At 35.6% G+C, this 24,860-nt stretch overlaps 1 protein-coding gene across 1 annotated transcript; it reads left to right on the top strand.

Annotated features, from left to right (window-relative positions):
- Positions 1-577: 577 nt before the first annotated feature.
- LOC306846753 (fibronectin type III domain-containing protein 5b-like) lies at positions 578-18,628 on the top strand (the record flags this gene model as incomplete). The annotated part of the gene is made up of 5 exons (XM_079380343.1): positions 578-656; positions 11,214-11,329; positions 12,162-12,360; positions 16,417-16,506; positions 18,489-18,628. The coding sequence occupies 5 exons, from the start codon at positions 578-580 to the stop codon at positions 18,626-18,628; spliced, it is 624 nt and encodes a 207-aa protein (XP_079236469.1).
- Positions 18,629-24,860: the final 6,232 nt, after the last annotated feature.

Here is a 24,860-nt window from a genome sequence, read left to right as displayed (position 1 = left end):
TTTCTATTCTATGAAGATCCTCCGTGTCTTTATTCGGGTGCTGCTGGAACTTGGACAGCGTTGTCACGTGGTGCAAGTTACTTTTCTCAGCGCTGTTAGGGCGGACTAATCACAGCCGTTTTTGATGACAGAATACAGTCTTTTATTTAACCTTAACACAGCGGTTGCTGTAACTGACTTATCGTTTATACACCAGACACGAAGAGTTATAATAATAGATTTAATTCATCATGCTTTTTGGCTTAGAAATGCTCTTGAAAGCCAACTTAAATTTGAATGCGTTTCAATAGAAGACTCGGCTTTGTGAGCCACCGAGCGCCCCCTGGAGTAAGTGTATATTATGTCCCATTAGTAATAGTGACAAATGCCGTCCAATGGGCTCACGCAGTCTTCTCATGTCGACTTTCTGCGGCAAGTACGGAGTTTAGATCCAGTGCTGTTCTGGACAGATGCAGGAATAAAGACGGCAACCAGTCGTGAATGTTAAACACATAGACGCCGACTTATAAGTTTAAAAATCTTGCGAGTAAATGGGATTCAACGTCTTCCGAACAGAATGTAAAGAATTCCTTGAAGGATGTGGGGAATTAAAGGCTCGTGCGCTGCGGTGTTATTGTTGTTTTTGGCTTATATCTCCGTGTCCTCGGTTAATGCCGGTAAGTTTGCGTGATAGTAGGCTACTCATTTGGTAAGGAATGTCATTATTATATATGGTCATTTATGGGCTTTTTGCGCACGATATAGAAACAGACATAAACCCCTATTCCACTATTTTTGCATGCATGAATAGAATTGCAACGGTTTTATCTTTTAGCTACAAGCAATATGCATAGTGCAATGCATTCTGATATGTTCACATTGGCAGAGAACAGACAGGTTGCGGGTATGAGATGAATAAATGATGCGCTGCTACCTGTTCAGCCCTCCATGGGAAGCACAGACGCTCGTGGGTTTCCACTGTTCATTCAGGCTGCATGTAAATGCTGTGAACAATTCATGTGATCCTGATTGATTCTGTTCTCAGAGACAGCAGAAACCTGGTCGCCAGACAGAAATGACAGCTTGAATGCACAATAAATCACATTTTAGGGCACTGGGATTTAGGGAATGTGTCTGGACGCAGACACATTAATAGTAGGCTATACTGAATGCATTTGTTAAATGGGAACCGATCTGATAACAGCTCAACACAGCAGACTAATGATTACTTTAATTGTCAATCATTTAATTGTCAGCCATTCTCTTCAATCGTATTTGCGTTTCTCCATTAATTGAACCTTTCAAAGCAATATATCATTTAATATCGATGTTAGTATAATGCTTTTTCTCTGGCCTGGATATATCCCGAAAATCATGGCATTTTATTATTTTTATTCATTTGCAAACCTAAAAATATTAGCTTGTTTCAAAGATGTACATGCAGATAACTATCTGTTGGCAATATCAGTTTTTGGATTGTCCAGCCTTTGCTGTTATCTTATTTTAAAATACTGATAAGTAATTTCACAGCTTGGAAAATAAATTACTATAATAATTGACTTTTGTAAAGTGCTTTAAAATTCAATTTCTCAGTATAAAAAGCTTAGATGTGGAAAATTTGCATGACAAATGTAAACTAATAACTATCGCAATTAATGCACATTCATCTTTTTTATCATTTTTTTTTTTTTAGATCAAAAGCAGTGCCAGTTTAACACGGAAACAAAAGCATTACAAAGCATATCAGGATGCATGAATGCAATGGCAAATGTAAATGTATATATTCATAGCAATAACTGGTCCTAATGAGCAAGTTTTCAGGTATTTGTTCCACATGTTTGCTTTAAGTTTTATTTCTGTTTGTAGTGGCATGAAAATGAGTGCATCATGTAATAATTTACAAAAAAGTGAAATATATCGGCAGTAATTTGAAATTACTTTGAATTTGCTAATGTCATGCTGCTTGAAATGATAACCTGCAATTGTTACTTTAAGAGCTATTCATACATGATTTAACCTATAAAGTAGCTTTGCTGTAAATGTATTTAGATTGATATTTTGACTAAAACCATTTAATATAAATATTATGATTTTTAGGTAACTTTTTTTCAGCGTGTATGTGAATCTGTAACACCAAACATGCACCATTGTTACTGTGATTATTGTACATTGTAGACAAATTTGTGATGATATAATGGATGAGAGCACTGAATGTTGTTATGTTGCTTGCATTCTGTATATAACTTTATTTAAAAAAAAAAATAAAAATAGACATTTTATACACTGAGCGAATTTCACCAAATGCTTTTCCCGCCCCCTTTTGATTGACAAGACATAATCAGATTTTAAAGTTCAACAGAAAATTACATTAAAAAATTACATGCCTCAGGACTTAAATGTATAGCTTTCTAGAGGAAGTCACCTGCAATTTCATTCTATTACAGTTGTTTGGTGAAGGAGGGCAGTTTGCTAAAACAGCTACTGTTTCACCTCAGTGGCACCTGTTTGGCAATCTGAAAATTATATACTGCTATAATAGTGTAGGAATAGAATTGTATCATAAAAGTTGCTGTGAAATGGTATGGCTGTGCCATATATAAATTTGAGATGTGGACTGTTTGTGGAAAAAAGAGCAGAGCGTGTGCTACTACGGTGTAGTGGCTGTTAATGTGTAACATTATACAGAAACAAAGCACACCCAACCATTTCACTCTGCTTTTCTCTTTTATGTGGTCTAGAGAGGCAACAAAGCCTCTGTCCATACGTCTTTATACTGAGGCTCTGGCAGTGATGCAGGACGGAGGAATATTAATGAAGAGAGCAAGTGACATTTCCTCACCATTATGAAAAGAACACAGTTTCAAGCACAGAAGCAACAGAGGAAGCAGGTGAAACAAACATGTCAGAGAATAACTGATCAACTTTACAGGGTTTGGTCTTATTACAGGCCTGGTGTGTTTTGTTATGACGCCTGTGATGAAAGGCAGAGGTGACCCCACAATGTGCAACGTGGAGTTCCTCGCTCCGAGCTCTCACATGTTTGTTTCATCTGACAGTGTCAGGCATCTCATCAAAGCTACGGGAGGACACTGTGAATATTTTATGAGTCTGATGTTGTTTAGTGGTGCCAGTCGCTCCTGTGCACTGCATATTCGAGCAAATATATCAGTTTATCAGACTGAAGTTTTGTTTTGATGCATTAGGGATGTCAGTCAGTAAAATGTTAATCACGATTAATCACATTAATTATTATTTAACTGATAAAAGCTTCCCAATTAAGACTGGCAATACTTGAACAGACAAAGAAAAAGACATGTCAATATATTGTTTGTCATGCATAAATGTAGTTTGGTGCGGCACATGAAGTCACGTTTGGAACTGTGGTACAGTAGTTAATGCATTTTACAGTTTTACTCTCTGCTATATTTGCTGAATAAAAAAAAAAATATATATATATATATATATAATAAAACCAACAAAAGAGACAAAAGGCCAATATATATTGATCTTTTTAATGTCTTTTAAAGACATTAATAATATTAATAATTAATAATCTCTCATTTCATCAAACATACAGTAAAAACAGTAATATTGTGTTAATTTGATAATTAAAAATGGCATTTTAAAATTTAATTTATTCCTGTGATGGTAAAACTGAATTTTCTGCATAATTACTCTAGCCTTTAGGGTCACATGAGCCTTCAGAAATCATTTTAATATGCTGTTGGTGCTCAGTTATTAATAATGGGTCTAATTATGTGCAATGTTTAAGAGTTTTAAAAAAATGTCAGGATACGTTGATCAATATAAAGTTCAACTGAACAGCATTTATTTGAAATAGAAATCTTTGGTAACATTATAAAACTCTTTACTATCACTTTTGACTAACGCATTCTTGCTGAATAAAAGTATTCATTTTTTCTTCTTTTTTAATCTTACTTACCCCTAAACTCTAGCTTAGTAGTTTCGTAGCTATTATGGTTTCCACAAAAACCTTAAGCAGCACAACTCATTTTCAACATTGATAATAATATTTTCATGTTTCTTGAACAGCAAATCAGCATATTAAAATGATTTCTGACACTGAGCACTGGAGTAATGATGCTGAAAATTCAGCTTTGCATCACAAGTATACATTACTCTTTAAAACATATTGAAATTGTAAATATTTATAAAAAAATTCACAATATTACTGTATTCATCTTACTGTACATACATAAATACAGACTTGATGACCATAACAGACTTCTTTCAAAAATATTAAATATTTATTCTAAACATTATTTTTGCCCCCTTCCTGTTTTTTAATTTTTGCATACTTGTCACACTTAAATGATTCAGATCATCAAACTAATTTTAAAACTACACAAATATAATGCAAGTAAATACAGAATTCAGTTTTTAAATGATGATTTCATTTATTAAATGAAAAAAGCTGTCCAAACCTACCTGGCCCTACTGAAAAATACCAACAGTGAAACATGGTGGTGGTAGTGTGATGGTCTGGGGCTGCTTTGCAGCTTCAGGACCTGGATGACTTGCCATAATTGATGGAACCATGAACCGGCCGTCAGTTTGTGACCTCAAGCTGAAGTGCACTTGGGTTATGCAGCAGGACAATGATCCCAAACACACCAGCAAGTCCACCTCTGAATGACTCAAGAAAAACAAAATTAAGGTTTTGGAGTGGCCAAGACAAAATCCAAATCCAAACCCAATTGAGATGCTGTGGCATGACCTTAAACAGTCCATTCATGCTCGCAAACCCTCCAATGTGGCTGAATTAAAACAATTCTGCAAAGAAGAGTGGGCCAAAATTCATCCATAGTGATGTGAAAAACTCCTTGCCAGTTATCGCAAACGCTTGATTGCAGTTGTTGCTGCAAAGGGTGGCACAATCAGTAATTAGATGTAGGGGGCAATTACTTTTTCACATAGGGCCAGGTGGGTTTGGGCAGCTTTTTTCCCTTAATAAATGAAATCATTAATATTTGTGTAATATTAAGATTTGTTTGACGATCTGAATCTTTTAAGTGTGACAAAAAATATGCAAAAAAAAAAAAAAAACAGGCAGGGGGCAAAAATCTTTTCACGCCACTGAATATATATATATATATATTTATACATACATACATACATAGTGTATATATATTCTCAAATGAGCAATGCAATACTGTAAAATCTGCCATGTGCAAATTGCATGAATTATTCATACAGAAAGGACATGTCTTTTCTTCTTCTCTACTAAGGATTTTTTTGGGGGGTCGTAGGGTTTGATTAAATGTGTTAATTTTTAGTCTCTGCAATTTTAGTTTTATAATAAATCACACAAAATTAGCGAGTTGAATTGAAAGCCCTAATTAAAACACAAACTTTATGATGGTGGATACTCACTGGCTGATATTACTCTCACATAAAATATTGTCAAACGTATCTGGAAATAAGAGGGGGTCAGGTGGGACGCAGAGTCCAAGCTAAGATGTTATTACATGCTGGAGGGAAGCTGTTTGCATCACTTCCTCTGAGTTGAAGCAGGCCACGGGTCTCTGGATCAGAGACTGGGATTTGAATCTCAAGGGTGTAATATTCTCAGTCTAGAGGTCAGCTTGAGCTGTGAAACCGCTTACAGACTTCAGGCCAAACTGCATCCTGTCATCTCTGACATCACCGAATTGTTAATTAGAGGCTCAGTTTTTCCTCCCTATAAGGGGGCTTTGCTAAATTGCTTTACAGTGAGAAATAATCTCGCAGGTCAAGGACATAATGAATCATTGGTCTAAGTTGCTAGTTTTCCTCAATTTTTCACTTTTTTTTCCTGTCACTGTGAGGATTTTCTTTGACTTCTATTATTTTTATGCTGAACTAATGATATTTTCTGTTCCCTAACTTTCACAGAAACCTTTCTGTTGTTTTCAATTGCCATTAACATGAGATTTAGTGTTTATTAGGCTTTTTTTTTTCCTCGAGGGGACCATTGGCTGATCCTACAATTTTACAAAATAACTCAAGTTTTTACCATCCATTTGGTCCCCACCAAAACCTGATTAACACAAACATTTCCTTCACTAAATGAGGACATACAATAGATTTCTTATGTTTTTATATAAAGCAAATTATAATACAGCAGACAAACTCTGTAACAGGTAAACCTTAAAAAAAGAAAATGAAATGATTTTGATTGATTCTCCAATTAAAGTTTTTCCAATTAAAATGTCCTCAAATTAAGCTTTTGTCAGATATAGCTCACTTTTGGAAATTTTGTTCCCAAAGTATAGTCATATAATGCACAACATCAGCTGAATTTTGGCAGATTTTTTGGAAATGTTGTTTGTTTGTTTGTTTGGAATTAATATCTGAAAAAGAAAATTAAAATATCTTCAGCAAGGATGCCAAAGTGAAGGTTTTTACATCGGTTTTTCCAAAAGATTTTAAATAAATGTCGTACTTTTGAACTTTTATATAGTTATATATTAGTTTCCACAAAACTATTAAGAAGCACAACCATTTTCAACATTTCTAATAATAAAATATGTTATGAGAAGTTACATATTTCACCTCTAATGATGGGACATGTTGTATAATTTGCCTCTTTTTGGTATATTTTCTGAAAGTCTTCTTAAAGATATGTTGAAAACTTCATAGGAGCATTGCAAAATTGTAAAAGCAGTCATGTACAATTTTCTAATGCTGCACCATAATACTTTTTTGATCGAATTCAGACTTGTGATCTGATTTTGAAAAGCTGCAGCACCTGACGGCCTCATACAAACATAAAAAATATTTCTCTACTCAAAAAATATTGCATTTACTCTGAAACAAGATAGCACAACCTCTCTCCATCAAATGAGCTTTAGGTTACTCTTTACCTGACCAATGTTTACACCAATAAATATCACTCCAATTCTTCCTGTGGGACGGCAGCACTAAGCTACATATTTACGAGGGCTGCCATGTCCAGGGACTGTGGATGCAGCCAAGCCAAGCCAGGAGATTCGCCTCATAGCCAGGGCTCCCTAAATCATGGCTGTAGGTCTATGTAACGAGTATCACAGGACCGCCACTGCCCGCCTGACTGCACACCCCTCAGACACATAGGAACCAGAACACTCATGCTTCATACAAGGGCGACAAGCAAATGTGATTGTGAGTTTAGTTTGACAGTTTGAAAAATGAATTGCATGAACTTTTCCAGGGGACAGGATTCCTAAGCAGTGCTCATTGCGAGATTGAATAGCCTGAGAGTCCATACATTCAAATCACGTTTGTCTCTGCAGACAGGCTAATACACTTTAGGTTTGGTGTCTGGCTGCAAGCCAAGGACCTATAGAACATGAGTCTCATGAGAGAAGCCATAAACAACCGATGGGATCCAGAAAGACTGAATGAACGTCTTCAGCCTGAGGTTCATGAGGTTACATTAATGTACTGTATGTGTTGACATGATGTCTGAAACCTCTTCAGCGGTGGTAACAAATGTGTTTGAGGCAGCTTGACCTTATTCGTTTTTAAGAGGGTAATTTAAGTTGAAAGTGTTTGAAGGTGTTGAAGATTTTTGGAAAATATCCAAATAAAAGGCAAATTATAAAACGCATCCAATCCTTAAAGGTGAAGCGTGTACAAATGGCTTGATTTATAGTAGCTTTAAACTAGAATAAGAAAAAATCAAACAAATTATTTCTTATTTAAAGGAGTTGTTCAGCCAAAAAATTTAAATCTGATCCTAATGTCATCCCAAATCCTCATGATTTTCTAGTAGTTTAGCAGAATGTACATGCTGCTCTTTTCCATTCAGTGAAAGCATATAGTAACCAAAAGCTGAACATAAGACCCTATTAAAGTACATACAATTAAAAATATGACTTGTGCAGTGTATTAAGAGTCTTCTGAAGTCATACAATAGTTTCATGTGAGGAAGAGACCAAAGTTGTTATTCAATGAAAATTGTATTTTCCACCATAGCTCTCAAATCTCATTTTCACTTCAGCATATTCATTGCCGTGTTGTATTCGGTCATTGTAACTGATTTAAATTTAGGTCTGTTCCTTACACAAAGCTATTGTCTGACTTCAAAAAACAGTGTTATTTTAGTATTATTTATATATTATAATAGTATCGATTAAAATTATGAATGAGCTTTTATTTTTATATTTTCATTTTAATTTTGTTTTCTTTTTAGTAATTTTGATGTGCTTTTCACATTGTTTTTTTAGTATTTATATTTAGCTTTGTTTTATTTTTTCAGTTTTAGTTTTAGTAATTTAAGTACTTTAACATAAACTTTCCTCATTTAGTTATCAATGCATCATTTAAATGTTTTTAAGTTTTTCATCAAATATTTATATTTTATTTCAGTTCATTTAAAGCTGCAGTCCGTCACTTTTTTTGGTTAAAAATGATCCAAAATCAATATTTGAGCAAGTACATGACCAGTGTTCAAAACTATGACTAAAACACCGGTTATATTATAATAATGTTTTCTAATTTGAGTGGTACGGGTAGGTTTTCGTGGGAAATTCGAGCATGGCACTGCATCATTACGTCACGTCTGTAAACATAAAGAAGTTGTCCCGGCTAGTAGGCTATCGCAAGGATCCTGCAGGTGGCGGATCGTTTAGCCTTTTCTCACAGCAGCTAGGATAATTAAATGTATCATTTTGATGGCGGATTGTAATCAACATGTGTTTATGAAACAAGTGTGAATGAAATTAAATTACATTACAGTTTTAAATATGCTTCTGATTACAGATAGCCTAGGATTACACAAGATTTGTATTTTAAAGACGAAGGGAGCATAGTTTGCTTTTTGGGTTAAAATAATTTCTTAATATGAAATTCGAATGTTATGACAATTACAGATTAGACTGTAGAGAAATTGAAATCTACACACTAATACACACTAGACTCATAGTCGCGCAATGCTGATGTTGATAACTAATAATTTGACAATAAAGTATAACAACAATAACAATTTGCATGGTTTGATGTGATATAAAATAACCAATCTTTAGATTAAATCACCATTGGTAGCGCGATTTATGATAATGCTTTTTTCCTCAGTTGGGCAGAACAAACGTGGCAGATTTGTTACTTACTTGTTCAGATGACAATATACGGTGAAAATCCTTATTTGGGTCATATATTCCAAGACGTATAGAATCTGTGATTGCGAAGTACAGTAAACATCCACACCGGTGCGGTGACTGACTGCCACACATTCACCTCAAAACATTAGATTCATCCGAGCTGGAGCCGTGCCGGAGAGCAACCCACGCACGGAAGATAATTCCGCAAGAAACCGCAATTCCAGGTTTTCAAACAGAGATGGCGACAAAGAGGCAAAACTTACGGACTGCAGCTTTAAATTAACGAAAACATTTTTTTTTATATAGTTTTAGTGAATTTAACACATAGGCCATTAAATTGCTTTTAATTTTCATTGTATGGAAAAGAACACGTTCTTTTCCTTTTTGTGTTCTATGGGGAAGTGGTTCAAAAAAACATGAGGGTGAGTAAATGATGACAGAATTTACATTTTGGGGCAAACTAACCTTTTGCACAGCAACATTTCATGAACCATGAATTTTGGGATGTGAATGCGCTCCTCATAGGCATCAATAAACTACTGAGGCATGTTTCTGAATGCATGTTACATTACTGCCCTATTTAAAGTGTAATGTATGACTGTTCCAAACACATCCTGCCCAGTGGGAGACATATTGTGTCCTCAGGGATGACTGGCTTTCTCTGTCTGTCATCCCCTTTAAATACATGATTTCCCATCTGCAGGGTGTGAATTTGTTACATTGTGATGAATGAGGCCAAGCAGACAACCATTTCACTCTGTAGTCAACAAACATTACTGATGATTAGATCTTCACGCACCGATTTATGTAGCGGCATATTATCATTCTGACAAGTGATGACGCACAACTTCTGATGTCTTTGTGGCAAATCATTTCCATTTAATTTGTGAAAAAATGCCCAATGGCCAAACGGCTGCTGGCTTTGTGTACTCTAGGCTGTGCCAGGCCATTTTCTTTCTTTGATGACCATCAAAGACAAAGAGGCTGGCTCAGATAACAATCTAAGAGCTTCCACACAGTAAATAAACGTAAAGAGCAGTGGAAATATTGATCTAGAGCAAACATAGAGCTAAGCATCAGGGCATTTCCATCAACCAAACCGCACTGTTCATTTCGGCATTAGAAAAAGAGTTAGAGAAAGACATAACAGAGAAGACGGAATGAACCATTTGGGGTAAAAATAACTTTGTACTACCATCATAATTCACAACTGAACACATCATGGCTATGTAGTTGTGCTCGGGTGTTCTGGGTCTTAGGAATTCAACTGGCCATATAGAAACAACCTAGCAACATATGAACTGGAAATAAGTTATAAGGATAATATCAAATAAGAACTGCAATTTCACTTCAGTATATGTGTACAGTCCGCATAACTGTACATGATTTGTTTTACTTTATACAGGCAATTACCTTGTGTATGGCAGGCTATTGTGTTCCAGCATAAAGGCAATATTTTCTGTTTGAATCAGGACAACTCTCAGAACAATTTTAGAATGTGATGGATATGGCAATGTTTATGTATTTGTTATTGGCGGACAAGATCTACTATACGCACTGCTGCAGCAGAGAAAGTATGGGCTTGATATTGCCAATAGACTTGCTTTAGTGAGCATTTAATATATGCTGCTTCATAAATATCTAGACAGGTGGTGCTGGGGGAGGTGGAGGGTATCAGATTAAATTGTTTATATTTTAAAAATACTGTTTATCACCTGGACAGTGATTTTACTCACTGTTATTTCTGTTAAATGGTTAAATAAATGACACAAATGACTGTAACTGGTCCATTCTGTTTCCGGTAAAGCTTAAAGTAATGGGTAAAATATCTTTCTGAGTGCATTTATATGTTGCTTCAGCAGTACACTAGGAAACTAAATCATTATTGTTATCATATACAGTGAAGAGTTAAAATAGAAGAATATTATCTTTTCAACAATCACATTTTTTTATTTTATTTTTAAGTTTCATTATTAAAAATAAGCAAACATTAACTGTGACGTTCCTATGTAGAGAGTGCATGCAATGCACAGTCAAGCACATTTTCAATGTTTTTGATCATTAATACGGGACTATAAGCGCAAGAGGTCTTGCAGTATGTCACATCAGCACCTTTTATCCCTCTATGTCTTTTATTTTTGTCATCCTCAGACAGTTTATCTGCTCCGCTCAATGTGACCATCAAAGCACTGGAGGGGAACTCAGCAATAGTAACATGGGAAATTCTGGAAGGAGACCCAGTCATTGGGTTTGCCATCACCCAGCAGGTATTGAACCAGTTTATGGTCAATTTTGAGTCCTTACATGTGCAAAACATGGCAAAATTACCTAATAACTCAAGATTAATGAGGCAATATCATGGAGAAATGCTTGTGTGAGCATGTTGATTATGTGTCGATGTAGACTGGGCCGCTTTCTCTTCGAGGGCACATGCTGTTGATATTTTAGGTGGCCTTGAGCTTTCTGTAAATGTTTTATGCATAAATGCATTAGTTTGTGTGTGTGTGTGTGTGTAAGCAGATTTGAAGATAGCAGTCACTGTGGAGACCTCCGTAATAAGGACTGCAGTGACCATCTGCTGGAGTACAAAGCCATTACAGCTTGTCACCAAACTGAGCGAGACAGAGTTTCTGCAGTGTGCATGAATGTGTGTGTGTGTGTTAACTGTTTATCACCTCGTGGATTTCTTATCACAACCACTTATCACAAGTATGGTGGGAATTCACTAAGAATGAATTGGGCCAATAGCACTGTTTATTAGTGCACACTGTAAATCTTATCTGACAAAGCCATTATTAAAGACATTTATCCATTATAAGTAAATCAATTGATAAAAATGGATCATTGGATATGGAAAGGGAGAGAAAAATAAGAGGAAAAAGAGGAGTGGTATCAACTAAAGAGGAAAGCTGTTGCATATTACATACTGATTATTACAAATATAACATGCACTGATGAATTGTTTACAATTAGAACAGGAGCATGTATTAAGAAATTAAATAGGATGGATTTTGATTTCATGGTGTGGCATCAACCACATTTCTTCTTAGAATATTTGCGCTCTCAATCTCAGATTTTAATTCATTTTGATGTTCATAGAAAAAGGACGTTCGTATGCTGCGATTCATCCAGGAAGTGAACACCACCACTCGTTCATGTGCATTATGGGACTTGGAGGAAGACACAGAGTACATTGTCCATGTGCAGTCCATTAGCATGAGCGGCACAAGCCCCCTTAGTGAACCTGTTTTGTTCCGCACTCCCAAAGAGTCAGAGAAACTGGCCTCCAAAAGTCCAGGTAAGCCAGCACTAACAAACAACTACCATTTGAAGTACTTCAGAGTACCATTTCAGAAATGGAAACAATCCATATCCTGCAATTGCAACTTTATTTAGCATATACAATGTAATTTCTCGCAATTTCGACATTATATCTTGCAGCTGTGACAAGAGGGGGTAGCAGGACCACAATAAAATATCAAATTTAAAAGCATAGTTCTCCCAAAAATGTAAATTCACTCATCATTTACTCATTGTTATGTCAGTCCAAACCTGTATGACTGTGAATGAGGACTGGGGCTGTCGTGCTGCAAAAAAGCAAAAAGCTGTATAACAGTGCCATAAAAGTAGTATATATGCCTTGTGCACTATATTCCAAGTCTTCTGAAGCCATATGATAGCTTTGTGTTATGAACAGATCGGCGCTTACATTTAGCAGATGCTTTTATGAAAGTGACTTACAAATAGGGAATGAAACAAAGCAATTCATGCTAAGGGGGCAATAATATGAGAAGTGCTGGAATAAGGAGTACAGGAACTGAGTACTAAGATGAAATTTACTGCATTATTGACTGAAATATTTGACTTCAGCTGTAGTTCTGTCTGAGATGTTGCTATGTCTGACTCACGAACAGATTCTTCTTTGAAGTGAGATCTTTCAGTGAATAGATGGGCCAAGTTCACAAAGCAGGTCTGAATGATAGTTTACGAATGTATGGACACCATTTATGACTTGTATGGTGCTTTTTGAAGCTTGAAATCCACAAGATCTATTTAATGCAAATGCATGGAACTAATAGGCCTATATATATATATATATATATATATATATATATATATATATATATATATGTATAAACATTATGACAACATTTAGATTTTAGGATAAATCAGACATATTAGATTCAGATTCTGGGGCTTATCATATGCAGAGATACAATGCTGATGTAACACATTCATGGTGCAAGATTTGTACAGTTAAAAAAAAATAGATTCATTTGAAAGATGACTAACAGTCAAATCACTTCCATAGAGGGAAAAAAACACAGCGGGGAGGTGGTTATACAACCGCTCTAAAAATGGTGTTGTGTCATAATTCAGGGCATAAAGTGTTCACTTTTGTGCGTTTTCCCATTAATTTTTCTGTTACTAGGAGCTTGTCTTGTCTAGAGCAACACACAATACAGTCAGTTTTTCTGTTGTATAATCCATTTCGATGACCTACTTACTTGGACAAACATCTGCTGGGGAGGTTTATATTCCAGAAACGCTTGCCATTTTGTGGGTGAGCATCAGTCTTTGGCACTGGACCGTGCTGATGACATTTGGTATCAAACTCTCAGCCGTGCAGGTTAGAGTCGGGCAGGATCCACACAGGAGTTTGTAGGTGTAACCTCAGACTTTAGTGAAATGTCAAATGATGATACCTCTTCATCCCTCACATGCTTTTGAGGAACAGTGAACCATGATGTAGTTTCAGTGAATTGTACTCCCTGAATGTGAAATGTGAAAAATAAGTAATACATTTAGTGCACATCTCATATTTATGTACACTACTATTCAAAAGTTTAGGGTTAGTAAGATCTCTTATTTTCACAAAGGCTTAATTTATTTGATCAGAAAATATAGTAAAAACTACATTAACTGTTTTCTATTTGAAAATATTGTAAAATATCATTTATTCTTGTGATGTCAAGCTGATTTTCAGCAACATTACTCCAGTCTTCAGTGTCACATGATCCTTCAGAAATCATTTGAGTGCCGATTTGGCGCTCAGTAAATATTTCTTATTATCATTCATTTTAAAAACTTTTTTGCTGCTTCATATTTTTGTGGAAACCATAATGCATTTTTTCTCGGGATAAATAATTTGAAACATTTTGATCTTGATGAATTTAATGTATAAATTGACCTCGGTGAATAAAAGTATGAATTTCTTTTTCTTTTTAAATCACACTGATCCAAACTTTTGAATGGTAGTGTATAACAACATATTTGCTTTGTTCTCTAGATACTGTTTTGGGAGAAGTTTTTTTTTTTTTTATGAAAAACAACCCTATTGATCAACTATTAAACATATATTTGTGATTATATATTTGTATTATATTTCATAGGTTTATGTCACCAAAAGGAATACAATATTATATTAAAATAGTGTTAAACATTATAATATAATATACAGTGGGGCCAACAAATCTAAATTTAAACCCTAAACCACATTTTAGGATTTTGAATCATTTTTATTATTAGTCACTTTATGAATAATTTTAAATAACTAAATAAACAAATAATAAATAAATAAAAGTATACACACACACATATATATATACATATATATATATATATAAAACCATGTTCAAGAATCGACTAAAGACACATCTCTTCCATCTTTATTTGACCCTCTAACTCTTGCACTCTCTATTCTAATTCTTAAATTCTAATTCTTTTCTTAAAAAAACTAAAAAAACTACCTTTTAGACTTGCACTCTGTTCTTTTACTAACTGCTTGTTTTCTTTAAAAAAAACTAAAAAACACTAACACTAGCTTCTCTATTCTTTTTGTATTCTACCTTTTTGTTGTCTTTTTATTTATTATACAATTAACAAAAAGCAAAAAAAAGGCCTCTTAACACTAGCTTGCTTTATTGTTTTTCTATTCGATCTGTTTTCTCTTTATTTATTAAATAATAATAATAAAAATAAAAACCTTGCTACGTGTACTGCGTTAGGCTAACTGAGACTTGTCATAACACTTGCATATTGCTCTTTTGTTGATTTTGATTGCTTCCATTATCCTCATTTGTAAGTCGCTTTGGATAAAGCATCTGCTAAATGACAAAATGTAAATATACATATAATAAATATAAATGATAATAAAAAAAGAATCAAATAGTTACAATATAATGTGTATTTTTTCACATTGTAATAGAAGCATTTTCGCAAGTTTTGAAGCACTGTATATAAACAAATTGACAACTCGACCAAATTACAAACTGACCTGTAGATTTATCAAGTTATTATAATTAAAGCACACTCTTCATAAAGGTATAAAGCTCTCTTTTTCAGGATGTATCTAAAAATGTGTTAATTCTACACTAATGTCATTTGTGATGGATCGAGGTAGAAATGTGCTTGAGCGCAGCAGAGAGTGGTTTACCGATGGCTAACTCTTAGCTGACGCATGTGTCAGTTAGATAGCAGGAGCGTTTACAACAAAAAAAAAAACAGTTTAATCATCAGGCATTAGTGCTCACGTTACACTCTTAATTAATCAAGCTAGCACCATTACACTTCACTAAATACCAGAACGGCTAATAAACACAGACAGTTAATCTTTCTCTCCGTGGGCCTCCCCTCTCCATCGCTTCAGGGTGGCTTCATGTTGTTTTCTTATTGGACTCATGACATGTATTGATGTTGATGGTGAGCTGAAAAATGCCCCAACTTTTCCCCTGCACTCAAATGCCTGAGACATCAATAAGATTTCAGTTTCACCTGAAGGGTATAGACGTGTTCTTCAGAGAAAGAAGAGGTGCACAAAGAGACGAATGTAACTTCTCCCAGTCATTACGAAACACGCATTTCTGCTCCTTCAGATAAGCAGGACGCCGAAGTACTTCACTTTTCCCTCTGCGGTTAATCAGTGAACACAGACCAGAGCGCTGCGTAGTTTCTTTTAACTAACAAGACCTTAATTACTAGATGCTTTCAATCTCCAGACAAGAAAGTGGCCCCTGAGGTCTCGTCCCAGCAAGAGGAGAGCTCAACCCTGAAGTGATCCTCTAGCATGACTTGATGAGCTTCCACTTTGGTTTGGCTGGAAGCAGCCAGTTTGATGAAAATGATGACAGTTTGGTCATATCTGAGCCAGAGATGAACGTTTGCTTTAGGCTTCATATCCTCTTGAGGCTAATTAAAGAATGAATTAGATATTCGAAGATGGTCTTAATTCTTTGAATAATTCTTCTGTGGTTTTCATGTTGTCACGATGCCTGAGCTTTGATAACTGCAGAGCTGGGCATGTTTTTGGCTTTGAAAACATGCAAATGAACTGTGGTTGTTTGAATTCACACAGATGAAGTGACCATGGAGGAGGTTGGCCAGGCCGCCCAGCTCAGGGCTGGAGAGCTCATTATCATCGTGGTGGTTCTCGTCATGTGGGCAGGTAAGAACGTGAGCAGTTTGTTGGTGAGAATCATCTTACTGTTGCAACTTTGGCTACATTCACACAAATGTATTTCCACATTTCAAAGTCACCTAGATTCAATTTGAAAATGTCAGATTGAGTGAGATTTCTTCTGTTCACACTTGGATCAAAAGATGTGTGTTACATGAAGAAAAAGAATATGAAGGTCATAGAATCAATGCTGTAGAATACAACATTTCTAAATCACAAAAAGTTAACAGCTTTTAAAAAGATTTATGATGAAGTTGTGGTGGCTAGAAGAGGAAACAGCAGAAAGAGACAGAGAGGAAGAGGAGAGGAGGGGGGAGGAAGAGAGATTGGGTTAATTATGTAACACATGAAAAGGACTACAGCATCATGCTGTGTATTATTTACAAGCGTCCCTCTAGTCTTGCTTTAAATAGCCTGAATTCAAACACGCACTGTAAACTGCAAAATTGTGTATTTTAATAATTAATAAATTAATAGAAATAATACATTTTACAATGGTCACATGATTTAATAGAAAGCCATATTGTAAATACCATTCAAAAGTTTGGGGTCAGAAAGATTTATTTGATTATGTTTATTTTGCTTCAATTTGATAAAAAAGTAAACTTTCCATTTAAAGAATCTTGGAAAAATAAGTATTACGGTTTCCACAAAACTATTAAGCAGTACTGTTTTCAACATCGATAATAATAAGAAATGTTTCTTCAGCACCAAATCAACATATTAGAATGATTTCTGAAGGATCGTGTGACACTGAAGACTAGTAATGATGCTGAAAATTCAGCTCTGCATCATAAAAATTACATTTTAAAATATTAAAACAGAAAAAAAGTCATTTTAAATAGTTACATTTCATAATTACCGTTTTTACTGTATTTTTGATTAAACAAATACAGCCTTGGTGAGCATAAGTGACTTTCAAAAGCATTTAAAACATTTGCCAACTCCAAACAACCGAACTTGAACAGAACTTGAACTTGAACACAATGCCTTTTCTATGAAGAATCACTCTTGAAGTCTTAGGGTTTTGATGCCAGAAGAGAGACTTTATTATCATTAGACAATAAGGCCGAGAAAACCCTGCAGAGAGATCTCCCGAATATGTTTCTGTATCCCCTTTAAATAGTTTTTCCTCTAGGCGTGTTCAATACATTTCATACATATGCGTTTTACCTTTTTTGGCTGTGTTTCTAGTCTGCTACCAAGATGCAGGCAGGAGACCTTCATTTTATGTTCCGTGAAAGTAAGGAAATATTTTGTGTAATGTCAAAACAGGACATGCAGGCCTATAATTTTTTGAATATATTTGATATACTATATAAAATGATTTTTGTTTTTTAGGAGAAACTACTATTTCACATTTAATTCATTGTGTTACTTGCCATTTCTTTACAATTGTTGCAGTGTCTTTGTGAAATTTACTAGCAATTTCTGAGTGAAAAATAAATTTCAAATCTAATTTCAATCATTCACATTCTGTAAGTTTTATGACATTTCTAACTCTTTATACGAATGCAAATGATGGTACACAGGGATTTGATAAAAAATGTCTTTAAGTTTTACTTATTTAGTTTTCAAGCTCTGTAGTCTGTGGTCATAAACCCTTCCTTTCTTGTAAAGCAGAGAAAAGACGAGGGAGTTTCTAATGTTGTAATTGGGTATTAGAGGCCTTCCTTATCTTTTTATAATCCACATCAAGCCTTTGAGGAGTCTAGAGAATAAATCATCAAACGGGACAGTACTAGCACAACGTAAACTCAGGGCCGCAGCGCAGCTCATCACCCTGTTCTAGACCGGCTATAATTGGTATGTTATTATTTGGGGCAGAATCGTGGTGCAATCCATCAATCCATTATTTTCTTTCCTTTTTTCAAAAAACGTACCATCCATCACTACCACTCTGTCATCCTGTCTTCAACTCTCTGAATTGTTGAGCTCTCTCTCACTTCCTCATGCTTGTTGGTGCACAGGTGTGATAGCTCTGTTCTGCCGCCAGTATGACATCATCAAAGACAACGAGCCCAACAATAACAAGGACAAAGCCAAGAACTCGTCAGAGTGCAGTACGCCAGAGCACCCTACGGGGGGTCTACTGCGCAGCAAGGTCTAATTACGCCTTCCCCTGTCGGCAATAATAGGCTTCAGCCTCAGGACAGGTATGTTGAACATGAACAATGAATTCTGATTTTTAGATGGGTTTGTCTTCCTGGCATAATGGCGGGATACTCTAATAAGCATTAATGAGCATATCACAAAAAAGGTTTGATTAAATAGTTCATATTTAATCATTTTAAACTATTTGTAGCTATGCTTTTCAGTATTAAAGGGGACCTATTATGTCCCTTTTTACAAGATGTAAAATAAGTCTGCTAGCCTTTACAAATAAACATTCCACTATTAGTACAAGCCTGTTATCTTTACAGAAAACATACTCCGTTTCAAAGTCAGTCATCTGATTATACTGTGCATAATAAATTTGTGTTTATGAATTACACAGACGGGGAGCACGGTGGGATAAAAATAAGTTAACATAGCTGGTCTCATGCTATCAAACTTTATAAGTCCCACTTCTGATTTTGAGCTCGAAAACGTCAAGCGATCGACTCACATTGCTTTCATACGCAACTTTTAACTACCACATTCCTATTTAAGATCATTCTGTTAGCACTTGAAGGCAGCATCAGTGAAAACAGACAGAGACAATGATAGCTTTAGCAGTTAGCCTTACAGAGTGACAAGAAGCTCTTTCAGAAAGGCAATTTTGGAAAACAAACGCGTGATACTTTGTCTGGAGCTGACGTAAACAGAGGGAGAATCTGAAACAGCTCGTTTGGAGAGACTGTTCATGATTTATTGGTTTTATAAAAAAATGAGTTGGTGGATTTTTAACATTATAGGCTGGTTGTTTGCACACACTGCAGCCATACAACTGTGTTCAAACACCTTATGATTTTTGCATAATAGTTCCCCTTTAAATGAATGTTTACAATTCTTTGTCCACCATTTTGGATTTATTAGACTGCTCATCGCAGTGCATTCTTGTCCACTAAGGATTCATGCGATGCTAATTACGCCACCTACCTTTTAGAACAGGCTTTTTGTCAATGGCAGATCCATGATGCCTTAAATTGCTGCCTAGGCAGTTCACTATAGGTTCTGGAATATAGTGTGTCTATCGATCCCTGTGTGCAGCCGACTGACAATAAGAAGCACATTTAGTGTCCTAAGCTGCACCTAAAATTTGAACACTGTTCTTTTACTGCTTTGCAAGCAATAGTTATATCTCCTTGAGGAAATGGTGTCTAACTCTCATTTTGTTTTGTCTTCCCCAAAGTGCTCTGAGACAAAACAAGAAAGCCATCAAATCACAAAGTTGTGAAGCCCACCTCTCATCCTCAATCAAACAACCTTTTGGTATTCCCATCGACCAACATGAACTCTTTGGTGCTTGTCTGTTTGGCACACTGACACAAACTTGAGGACGAAATGGACAAGATGGTTCCAGAACTGGAAGCTTGAGCTGTTTGAAGCGAGTTGTTGAGTTTCGATCCACGGCTGCCTCAGCTGAACGACTCAAACGCTGTTGCTGTGAGGTGGAAAACCAGAGACGCCGTGCCACCAGGAGTGTCTTCGGCTCCTGTGTAGACTCACAGAGATAAGGAGAAACCTGTCACCCCGCATAAACATGGAAGGTTTGTTGTGAAAAAGAAGCAAGAGCATTTTTCTGAGCACACCGTCATTATCAGCTCCGAACCAGGATCAGGTCTCTGAGAGGGATGACATTACGATACTTCACTATCTCTCCATACTTGTCGCTATCTTGTGTATTCGGTTCCTTCTTTCTCACTTGTAGTTTCGATTTCTTTACTCCATTATCCTCCCTCCAGCAGCCAATCATGGACAGTCTGGCTAATTTGATGTGGTTTATTTGGTGCGGTGGGATCTTTCTTCTCAGCACTCTCGCTCTCAGGGCATTCAGGAAAGCATCCACAGGAAAAACGATGGACCACATCGGCCGCATCGCATTCACCCACCTGCGGCCCAATCACAGCGAACTGCACATCAGCCATTGACGATGAAGAGCTCCATATTATAATAGTGATAGAAAACGTATTTAACCGCTTGTGTGTCTCGAGTAAATCAACAGCTTGCTGTCTCTAATGAGCACATTACTGTACAGTGATGGTTATTTTGGTCCTCATATTACATTCATTAGCATATTGGTCACGAGTATGGCTATTTACCGCTTTTATGTGCCACTATGATATAGAGTTGGGGGCCTTTTTCTACAGGCTTTTCTTTTAGATTTCTTTCCCTTTAAACGATTCAGTCTTAAAGTCGACATGAAATCAAAGCGGACCCTATTTACTTCATACTACACACTACATACTACATACTACTTCCAAGTCTTATTGTGAGTGATTCTTCTGATTCTTCTTCCAGAGTTAAAAATAAGCTTCTTTGCAATCCATTCAATTCTTGATTGAAAATCCCATCCTTTTTTTTTTTATTAATTTTAGCAGTTTTTATATAAAATCATCTCTAATTTCTGTTGAAAATTTAGTTGACAAAAATAGCAAAAATTCAACCAAATATTCAAACATTTTATATATGATCATCAGATGATTACTTCACCAAATAGGAAGGGGTAAGTATATTAAACAGCTAGCAAAGCACTTCAGCTTACTTGTTTTCCTTTAGCTGATCTGAATTAGATTTTTCTAAGATTTGGGTTCCTCAAAATCATTGTTCTGCGATATTGTTTTTTCTTTTTTCATTTCCAGTCATTATTAGTTAAAAAATAACCATTCAATTATCATGATGCACATTTTTCATATTTTTTTCACTATTGTAGAGTAAATTGCAAAAAAGCTCTTTGTAAACAAACATGTTGTCAGTAATTTGTTTGACAAGATCACATTACAAAAGTAAAAAGGGTTGTCAGTACATTTCATGTCTTCTTTAAATTCCCTCGCATTAAGAAGTATAACTTATAAGAAGTGTTCTTCATGACAATTCAAGCGAAATGTACAACCAGGCGAGCAGTTTGATTACAAAAATAGGCTTGAACGTTAGTGTACTGTCTAAAGGAATAGTGTCCTTTTCAGCTAAACCGAATAAGTCCTCACTTGTCAGGAATGAAGAATTGTGGGAATGCAGGTCAGAGGTCTAGAAAACGTTGATTCCCTCAGCCGCTGGTCATTCGGGACTCTACACGATCGGAGTTCAGTTCGACATTGCAGCAGTGCGACTTTTATATGGTTACAGACCGTATGCATTTCCCAAGGACGTGTGTTAGACTGTTAGTATCTGATCTGAAGAACAGAACCTCCCATTATTCTCCAAACCAGTGTACACAATGAGCAGTGGAATTGAAATAGAGCAATCTCATTTTTCAAACGCATAGAAGAGTGTAAAAGTTCATACTTCTATATACTTTGAGTATAGAGTACTTCAGGTTGGATGGCCATTCATATTCAAAAGCCCTCATTGTGGGGATGGATTGCACCATTAATCAAGTGTGTTGAAAGGCACCTGAAGGAATCTCAGAACAATTAAATATTGGTTACCATTACCTCCCTGTCTCTATCACCATGGTGACAGGCTAACTGACTGTCCTTTCACTCCGCTGCCATCTACGAGTCATCCGCACCTTCGTTTTTCATTCCCGCCAGAGGAGGAAAGCGTATATTTCTTCTTTAATGACTGCTAATTAACCTTGGCCATGGGGAAGAGAGCTCAGGCAGACTGCTGGGTGAAAAGTGGCTCATATCAATATTCTGCCTGAGCGGCTAACGCAGAAGAACAGAAGGCTGGGTGTGAGGACTGGCTTAAACCAGAGAGGACCGGCCACGTGCTTTCTCTTCAGAGATGCGTTGAGGTTTTGGGTCCTGTATTAACCTGCAGCACTTTCATTCAGATTATTGATCATTTCATGTGACAAGTGGCATAATGAACAGATACGGGCTTTGTTCGGAGTGGAATACTAATGTGCTGCTTACTGCTTGCTTTCAGATTTATGGAAAAATGTGTGTTTCAAATAGTGAAGAATGAGATGTTAAAAATCACAGCTGGTTAATTCATCACACTGGGAAAGGAAGACTGAGTTTGTGTTCTTTGCTGTTTGCCATATTACATACTGCATATTTTGGCAAATCTTATGAAACCTTTTCAAGAACATGTCTGGGTCATATTTTAACACAAACTCTTAAAAAATAAATATATTTATACTAATATCAAGCTAAATATGATTATACACAGTATTTAGGTTACTATTATTAAATATTAACTAATTTTAAAATGTTTAAAAGATTTGCATAGCACCGCTCAACAGTTTGGGGTCCATTTTTTCTTTTAAATAAAAGAATGCTTCTATTCAGCTAGGATGCAGTAAATTGATCAAAAGTGAAAGTTTTTTGTAATGTCGCAAAACATTTCTATTTCAAATAAACGCTGTTCTTTTGAACTTTCTACTCATCAGAGAATCTTAAAAATATCACGGTATGCACAAAAATATTAAGCAGCACAATACTGATATTAATAAGAAACGTTTCTTGAGCAGCAAATCAGCATATTAGAATGATTTCTCAAGGATCATGTGACACTGAAAACTGGAGTAACATAGGAATAAATTGATATAAAAAAACAGGTATTGTAATAATATTGTAAAATTTTACTGTTTTTACTGTATTTTTTATCAAATAAATGCAGCCTTGGTGAATACAAAAGACTTCTTTTCAAATTCTTGACAGCCCCAAATTTTTGATTGATAGTGTGCATGATGGTAGTACTTTTATACTGCCTATATATATATAAAAAAAAAAGTTTCAGGAAGTTATCATAATACATCAGGATGCATTTTAAATCAGAATTTTGAGAGGGAAAATTCTTAATTGTCGTGAAAAATACATCAATAGCCATAAAATAGGCTTTACATTATGAAAAATATGTCTTATTTCATATATTTTATTTTATGGTTGAATTATGACCTGGACATTTTCAATGCACCCAGTAGATTTCTCATGCAAACTGAATATTAATATAGTATTAAGCTATTCCGAACACAGCCATAATCATACAAATCAGCTTACATTGTTCCCATGCACATGAAAACCAGCAGTCAACACTAATAGAGTGTAATGCGTTCAGGATTCACATTTCACACGAGCAGTTTGAAATGATTTCAGAATGAGCAATGTATTCCCCTCCTGCAATCCAAGCTTATCCCATTCTTTACTTCCAAAGTCCTTTCAAAGAGAAATCTCCAAAGAACGAGCTCAAACGTCTGGATTTAAGAGAGGCAGCTCATTTGCTACTTATTGAAGAGAATAATTCTCCTGTTAGTGACACTCGAGAGAGCTTTCACAGGCTGCACAGTTGGAGAGATTTAGGAAATGTAATCACATTTTGTGCTCCCGTGCTTGTGTCATCAGTTAGAAAAGCTGGACGGGCTTCTGGTGCTCGTCTCATGACGTAGAAAACACTCACACAAATAACTCAACTAATTCGAGAAGCTTAAAAGGAATAGTTCAGATGATGTCTTTTACTCACCCTCATGTCGTTCCAAACCCATCTGACCCACATTCGTTCAACATGAAGAAATTTAGCAGAATGTCCAAGACATGTTTCCATATCAAGTGGATGGGGACCAAAGACTGTATGGGGATGAGCAGCTTGAACATTCTGCTAAATTTCTCCATTTGTGTTCTACGCAAGAAAGTTACACTTATAGGATAACATGAGAGAGTAAATAACAACAATTTTCTTTTCTGGGGTGAACTATCCCTTTAAGAACCAAATATATTTAACAACCACATGGTCTAAATGCTTAAACGAGCTTAATATGTTTCTCATCGTAGAGTATAAAGTTTCAGATTATCATCATAACTGTCAGGATTCACTAGCTGACATTTAAAATAAGTATATTTTTGAAGTTTCGAAAATTGATTTTCATTAGATTTGCAAACTCTGAAAATAGTGGGAGCAAAAGTTCGAGGAATGACAATGTCTTAAAGGGATTGGTTCACCCCCCCAAAATGAAACTTGTGTCATAATTTCCTCAAAAATCCAGACTCCAATGGCTTCCTTTCTCTGCAGAACACACACAAAATATTATATATATATATATATATATATATATATATATATATATATATATATATATATATATATATATTTGGGGGTCCAAAATGTTAATTTGACTTGACTTTCATAGCATGGATCACATGAAATCTATTGAAATGTCAAATTTGACCTCAAAATCTAAATTAAGAAATGATATTTAGCTTATTAAAAGGTTTTTGCTTGAAATTAAGCTGCATTTTCTTTACTGTAAGGTGAAT

This window comes from Barbus barbus (assembly GCF_936440315.1).
Source record: "Barbus barbus genome assembly, chromosome: 27".
In the NCBI taxonomy this organism is placed as follows: domain Eukaryota; kingdom Metazoa; phylum Chordata; class Actinopteri; order Cypriniformes; family Cyprinidae; genus Barbus; species Barbus barbus.
This window is presented reverse-complemented; position numbering and strand designations above follow the sequence as displayed.